Source organism: Limulus polyphemus, unplaced genomic scaffold (assembly GCF_000517525.1).
Source record: "Limulus polyphemus unplaced genomic scaffold, Limulus_polyphemus-2.1.2 Scaffold3478, whole genome shotgun sequence".
Classification (NCBI taxonomy): Eukaryota; Metazoa; Arthropoda; class Merostomata; order Xiphosura; family Limulidae; genus Limulus; species Limulus polyphemus.
Window position 1 is genome coordinate 116,337 of NW_013669088.1, and position 8,002 is coordinate 124,338.

At 32.8% G+C, this 8,002-nt stretch overlaps 1 protein-coding gene across 2 annotated transcripts in view; it reads left to right on the forward strand.

The window, feature by feature from the left end:
* Positions 1–4,492, forward strand: part of LOC106469425 (rho GTPase-activating protein 20-like) — a 35,108-nt gene extending 30,616 nt beyond the window's left edge. For both annotated transcript variants that reach the window (XM_022397940.1, XM_022397941.1), the window contains 3 exons: positions 1,235–1,396; positions 1,976–2,085; positions 4,257–4,492. In XM_022397940.1, coding sequence (XP_022253648.1) covers positions 1,235–1,396; positions 1,976–2,085; positions 4,257–4,470 — 486 coding nt within the window. In that variant the 3' untranslated portion in view covers positions 4,471–4,492. The remainder of the gene's footprint in view (positions 1–1,234; positions 1,397–1,975; positions 2,086–4,256) is intronic.
* Positions 4,493–8,002: the final 3,510 nt, after the last annotated feature.

An 8,002-nucleotide genomic window follows, 5' to 3' on the forward strand; every position in this document is an offset into this window, starting at 1 on the left:
GGCCTATTGTTTGTCATTCAGTACGTTAAAGCCACAGACTTTCTGTCGAGTTCCAATTACCCTATCCTTTGTCTTCTTTATACTTATTCTATACTTCTCCTGTCACTATGTTATTTTACATTTTCGCGAGGTTCATTTCGTCTTTGAGCATCGTTAATCAATCCTTTTATGATCTAGAACGTTAACTATAAAGGTTGTCCTTTTCTACATTCATGCGTTGTTTTGTAGAAACATCTGTCAAAGAACGAATAGGTGGTGTAAGATATTCCAAAGCTGTCATGAAGAGAGAATTACAAACATGAAGAGTTCTCGGCTGTATTGCACTCTTTTCGTATTGTTTTGTAACAATCTTGTGTATGGTCTAACAACGGATAAGTTAAATATTTGAATATATTATTGGCTGTATCGGTGAATATAGTGATATGAATTAATACATTCAGTTTACCTTTCTAGAACAGCTATTACTAGAATTTTACGTTCAGTTGTGGTCCACATTTACTTACAGTTCTCCGAAAAGTATCTACAATATTATTGAAGACAGATTAAAAGGTTATTCAGTTTCTTCAGACATTCATTGTACAGATGTGAACTCAAATGTAACAAATACGGTTATTTTGGAACAATTTAGGAACAAATTTTATGTAAACTCTCTCTCTCACTTATAAAAAGCAAGCTTTTATACACCCATTTTTTTATAGTTGGATTGAATAACATCAGTATTTTTATATGTATGGATAAATGAATTAGTTTTTTGGTATAATATCTTTTATAATCATTTAATCTGTGAATATGGGTTACAGTTTGATACAATACGTTATGATATCTAATATTAAGTAGACTTACTATATACCCATATTTAACATTTTGCAGTCACTGAATTAAAAAGAAATAACAATTTGACTTTTTAACAACGTTTAAAAGCGACTACATAATTTTTATGATATAAATTACGAGGTAGGCCTAAAGCAGTAATTTTTGAATGATTGTAATAACACCTGTTGAACATTGCCTTATTAACATACAAACTTTGCTTGTAAAAAGTTTGTAAACTTATGTAAAATGAAGCATATATGTAATTTTCTAATAATGTAGCGAAATAAAAATTTAAACAGATGTAGTATTTATTATTTGTAGTTATTTGATTAGTTTGCCTAGCGATAGTTTTATTTCTTATAAGATATATATTTTGTCATTGCCTTTTAACTCATTATATGCCTTCTCTTGAGTATTTTAGGTGTTAATATTAAAACTGAATAAAGAAGGGCCTTATAAAAAAGATATTTTTCGAGCACCAGGCCATCACAAGAAAGTGAAGAAGCTAATTCAGTTTCTTAAACATGGAAAGCTTATCAACATTGACAGTTTCTCAACACACACTCTCGCATCTGTGTTAAAGGTAATAAGACATTAGTTTATATTACCTATGTCTGTATTCCAGTCTTGAAGTATTTAGTATGAAGTTTACTCAGTTATATCAATGTTCATTATTTATACTTAATAAAGTTTTTTTTTTAAATATGAATACGCAAAACTTTGGTGTTTGTTTATTAATCTAATGTTTTTCTTTTGGTGCTTAACATTCAGGATAATGTAGGTTTACTAAAGCTGTGAGCCAGAGGCGTCGCTTGGTGCTGGAACACGGGGCTCGTGTCCCGATTCTATTTGACAGTGTCCCGAATTCCCAGTTGGTGTCTTGAAAAATCAGAATAGAAAACAATGATCGACATCATACTAAAACGCCGAAAATTCTCGAATCTTTTAAGCACCTAGCTACGCCTCTGCTGTGAACTAATAAGAATATTTTTCTTCTAATGTAATCAAATTTCATAAAAATTTAGTTTTACTTTTCAATATTAAAAGCTTTTACATTCCAACTATTTTTGCATGAAAATCATCAAATTATCGCCTATAATATCATTAAAATATATTGATATTTATTATATATATATCACCTCTATATATGTATTTCTTACAGAAATTTATCAGGAAACTTCCAGGTGGTATTTTTGGGCCACAGAATGAAAATATGCTCTTCAATGTAATTGACATTGAAAACACAGATGAAAAACTGAACGAAATTCATAGGTAATTTATAAGTATATTACATGTAATAAAGAATGTAAATGTACATGATTAATATCATGTAGATCAATTGAAAGTTGATTATTCTTTTTTTTATTGGTAGCAGAAATATGGTGAAGTTGCATGTTCACTCTGGGGCTGGATATGATCTGAGGGTTGACGTGTCTGGACTATAATGGTTCACAGTTCATTCAAGAATATGAAATTTACTGGTGAAATGTCAATTGAACGATATTGAGCTTAAAAGTTTTAATTGTTACTATGATTTTTTCAATTAAAGTAGAAGAAGAAATTACTAATTTAGCTCATGTATTTATTTTGTTTTTGGTGATAAAATGTTTAAACTGCACAACAAAATATTTGCAAGGATCCACCACAGTGATCGAACTCTGAATTTTAGTGTTATAAGCCTTTAAGGCTTACCAATGATCCTTTGGAGGGCATTATATTATATTATATAGCATTACATACACTCTAATATAATGTCATTGTTTTGTTACTTAAAGAAAACAAAAAGTATTTCATTCACAAGTTTTGATTCATGGATCTTGCTATTTTCGGCAGCATAACTGAAAAACAAAATAAAATAGCTTCATAAGGGAAACATTAAAGTTCAGCTGAAGACTTCATTCTAAATTTTGAAGGACAAATATATAATGATTAAATCCAAAACCAAACATCTCTGAAGTTTACGTGGGAATGGCTATCTTCTTGATACAACTAAGAAAGATAGAATTAACGAAACGTACATACATATACATAGAAAGTGAATTGTTAGTAAACATTAGCTTTTTAGGTAAAAATGTAATACTGATCAAACTTCTTGATATAAAGAACGCAACGGACTTAATTTTTAGTAGTAGGGATTATTATTTTAATTTCTGTGTGTATTTAGCTACCAGGATAGGCATAGTATTCGGTTTGGAGCTTTTTAACAGTATTTCATAGCTGTTATTGCACTTTGTGCAAAACTACACAATCAAGTTCTATCTGAGCATAGTCTTCTATAATTTGGAGCTGATATACTAGAGAGAAGGTAGCCAGTCAACAGCACCCACTGTCAGCTATTGGGCTATTCTTTCCTGACAGAACAGTTGAATTTAACCATCGCTCTTATAGCACACTCAATGCCTTAAATTGTGGGAAGTTTTTTTCTTTTTTTTAAGAATATGATGCGAATCACAAACTATCGGATTCATAGTTCGAGCACGATAACCACCAGGTCGTATAAGCCTTTTATATTTAGCACTGACAACTTAATAATAATTTTGTGTTTTCGTCCATAAGGAGCTTCCTTGAAGAGATTTTCTATTTGATACCTTGTGGGAAATATTATGATTATTTGATATATTTACCTTTTCTTGATATTGGACAAATCATCAATATATATATTACTTATAATCCCCATCATTATAAATACTACATAACTTCCTCATTTGATGTCTCCGGTAGCTCAGTGGGAAATCTGAACGTTTATAACTCTAAACATTGGGTGTCGATACCTGCGATGTGCATAACAACAAATAATCCCCATCTTGCAGTTTCATCTCCATTAACCAAACACAATTTATCTCAATAATAAGTAGACAGATAAAGAAAAAAGTCATACATGAATACCTTAGTTTCATATGTTTATATTCAGATGGAAGAACAAGCAATCACGCTTGATTTGTGAATCTGTAAAGCATTTTAGAAATTTATAGAATCTTTGACTCTATAATCTCGGTTTTTGTCAGCGGAAGAATGAAAACAAAGTCGTTACTGTTGGCCAAAACATATATGACTGTTTCTCTAATATGTAGTAAATATAGCATTCATTCTCTGATTCTTCAAAAGTCCAAATAATGATCGGTTAAAATGACGACGGTTATTCGTGGTTACAGCTTTTATGTGTTTGAGATATTTGAAAACATATTTATTCAGTAAAACAGTTAATAGTTTGGCCTTTGGTGTGAAAGAATCTGCCTATTTTAGCGCCAGGGCAAGAAATGCCTTACGGTATGAGTGATGATTTGGAAATTATTGTAAATTTAATATGTAATGTAACGGACTAGAAGTGAGGTAAGTGCATGAATTTTTATTTTTCTTTAAATTGATAATTTGTGCATGGAACTACAATTTGGGTGAAAACATGCATTGAGTTTTCCTGTTTAAATCCCTTTTTATACTTACAGGTTAATCATTTCCCTCCCCTCTGTTGCTCAATACTTACTGGTGCTTCTTTTTGGGACATTCCACGCAATTGCCATTTCATCACCGACTACACAAAATGGTATGTCATCAGAAGCTCTTGGAGTTAGTGTTGCTCCTAGTTTTTTTCAATCATGCGCTAGTGATAGAAGTGTGGCTATAATAGATGTCCCCAGGTTCAAGGTGAGTTACGTGTAATTTTTGAAAAGACAATAGTACATAATATTTTGTTTTAAATTATAATGTGCAATTTGCCTCTGTGATTTCTCTTTGAGAAGCTGATATAAGTCAATAAGTCAGAGTGGTACTACTATATAAAAATAAAGTGCTACATTTGCACTGCAATGCACATTCAGCTTGCCTCTAAAATGTCTTATTTTTATATTTGAAATAACTGTAAATTTATTTTAATCCAATCAAACGCACAGGATAATTTAATAGGCATTTGCAGTAACTGTTTTTCTAACGCTGTGTATTCCATTGCAGTTACAATATCTAAATTGGACTCAAAGTGAAAATTAAATAAGATATAACTGTAAATAAAATGGAGTTTTTCTAACAATGACTGTTATAATTTTGCAGTGACAAATTTTATAATATTAACATTTGCATGTGACATGATGTACAGCGGTTGAACATGTTACACTGAATAGAGTTTGGATTTTCACCACGTAGTTTCAGTCGATGTTTCCATGTTCGGTTATGCATTTGACTGTTGTGCATCCTGACAATAGATCTGCAACGTAGATTTTACTAGGTAGTGCTCTTATACCTTAAAGTGTTACCAAGGCAGTATTATATTTTCTAAGTCTCCTCCTTCCTTCAAACCATCGTTCATATCACGCTGAACAATCCAGTTCTTGTCTCACCCCTCCAATTTACCCAGTATCAGATTCGGTTTGCACTTACCTGGGAAATAGCAAATGAAGATGGTATTTATATTTTAGCGGATAGCATACTCAAACTTGAAATGAGAGGGTTTACGCAAAGCGTCCCGTTACTTAAAAATTGTGTTCCACACATTGGGGATATGGGTGTGCTATTAGAGTATGGTCGAATCCTACTATTCTGGCAGGCAAGAGTGGCCCAGGAGTTGATGGTTCTGATGACATTGTGCTTTCCTTTCAGGTTATCAGCTCAAAACTATGGACGGCTAGATGCTGATAAACCTTTGTGTAGCTTTGCGTGATAATTCGGAGACAAACACTCTTTCAAGAACTTTAATTGTTTCACTACGAAGATCACCCCAAAAACAAAGAGATGTTGTGGACTTTTCCATGACGGATATTTCTTTCCTGATGTGACCTTGTCCGTGCTAACCCTAACTTTGAATGCGTTTAGTATTGGTAATGTGTGTTCAGAGTTCGTTGTAATCGTTAGTTAAATAAACTCTGTTGTTTAGCCAAAGTACAATGTGTAAGCATAGGTTATTTTGTGCTCTTCCTCAAAATTAATAGCAATGCATGAAATAACGTAGTTCGAAATGTCACTACTCCGGTCATCACACAGTAAAAATAAACATGTATGTGCATTCAGCATTCGGCTAGTCATAGAACTAAGCTGATTAGTCCACGACTTAATGAATGGTTTCTTAGCAAGATAGTGAGTTCCTTCAATAGTGAGTTTGCCATATGGCAAACCGAGTCTAGCAACATCAACTATTTATTTTGTATAACTTTGTCACAAAAATTCATTGGAAGAAATCTTTTAATTATTCTAGACACGAATATTATATTCGTGTAGAGAAGAGAATGAATATGTAGGTATTCTCACCAGTTGCAAAACGCCACCCTTTGCTTACTGAGGATGGGGGTACGACTTGTTGCAAGTCTTTTTTGTGAATGGTTCTGGGTTCCCAAATTCATCCATATTTTTCCCCCTATGGCATTATTAAATAAAAGAAATATCCCGTCTAGGAAATTCTAAATTCCAACTTTAACAGATCTTCATGACCCGAGTGTATGATATTTTGTGTTAAAAAGAGTTGTTACATGCCCTTTCCAAAGGTAATCAATTTTTGATGGCATTAATCTACCTACAAAACATCAAAGTTCTGATACATGCCCTTCTATCTGCTATGGTTGTTACATGACTTTCTGATTTGGAAATTCAAAGTCGTTTTACTATAACGTACTGAACCCTCTTTATAGAGCAATTATATAGAAAAATGCTAAGTTACAGAGAAATTCTAAAAAATAAGTCATTTGGTTATTTATGAAAAAGACGAAACAGATTAGTCTCTCATAAGGTTTTCTAACCACGTACTAACAATTTACTACTAGGTAGATCTTAAAGACTGACGTATCTTAACCACACACTACCAAGTTTTAGAGTGATGTATCTTAACCATGTACTAACATCATACTGCCAGGTGTGAAAGTGGTGTATATTGATCACGCATTACCAAGTTTAAAGTGGCGTATCTTAACTATGCACAAGCAATATACGGCCAGGTGTTAAGATGATGTATCAACAATACACTACCAGGTTTTAGAGTGGTGTATATTAACCACGGAATACCAAGCCATAAAGTGGCATATCTTAACCACACACTAACAATATACTTCTAGGCTTTAGAGTAGTGTATCTTAACCAAATACTTACAACATACTGCTATAGGTTATAATGTTGTACCTTATCCACATACTAACAATATACTACCAGGTGTTAGGTGATGTATCTTAACCACGTACTAACAATGTAATACCTGGTGTTAGAGTGGCGTATCTTAACCATGCACTATCAAGTCTTAGGGTGGCTTATCTGTTAGATATAAAAGACTGTTTAGTGTAGGTATTATTTATTTATTTATTTTGTGAGCGAATATTTCATGATTGTTTTTTTTTTATAACAAGAGAGTTAAAAGCACTTATTTTAAAGGCGATAGTTATCACAAGTTTGGTTAAGTAACTCAGTAAGAATCGTATGATGTGTTTATAATTCAGTGATGTCGACGCTGTCGAGTGTCGCGTGCAATCCATTGATGTCGAGAATATAGAGATTTCTAGAAGGCTTAAGTGATAGGCGTCTAAATACCGGCAAACAGGCGAAAAAAAAGTAAAAGAGAGTAAAGTAAAGTCACAGGAAGGAGAAGTTCAGTCAGAGAAAAGTTAAATGCAAAGTTAATTGTCGTGGAAGTGAAAGGCATAAAAGTTGATATGATAGAGTGAGATTAACAATTTCGCAGAGATAAGGAGAATAAGTTGTCTTGTCAAAAATATTTTCTAAAGTAATTGAACCAGCCTGATTGGACTTTGACAAAGGCAGACGATATTTGAAGTATACGATACAACCGCGGTAACTCAACGACAACGTAAGTGAACTATACACAGATAATTTGGCGATAGAAATAGAAAAAATAGATCGGCTTGTCAACTGAATTCTAAAGCAATTGAATAGGCCTAAGTGGACTTTTGACAAGAAGGAGAGATCTATATAGTGTTTATGATATAACTATGATATTGTTACGTCTCCGTTTGTTAATTAACTTCCCGTAACTTCGTTCCGACGAAACTTTAACGACACAAGTCTTTACTTAATAAAACTGGTTTATTCTTTCCGAATACAACTTTACGATACACTTATTTTCAACAATCGCGCTAAAACAAACGCTATATCAACGAACGTCAATAATACTTCTGACTGCAGTTCAATTACTCACTATCTACACACACATTATTGTCCCTGTCACGTTGTCACCCTCTTTTATATACCCGACTACCCTATATCT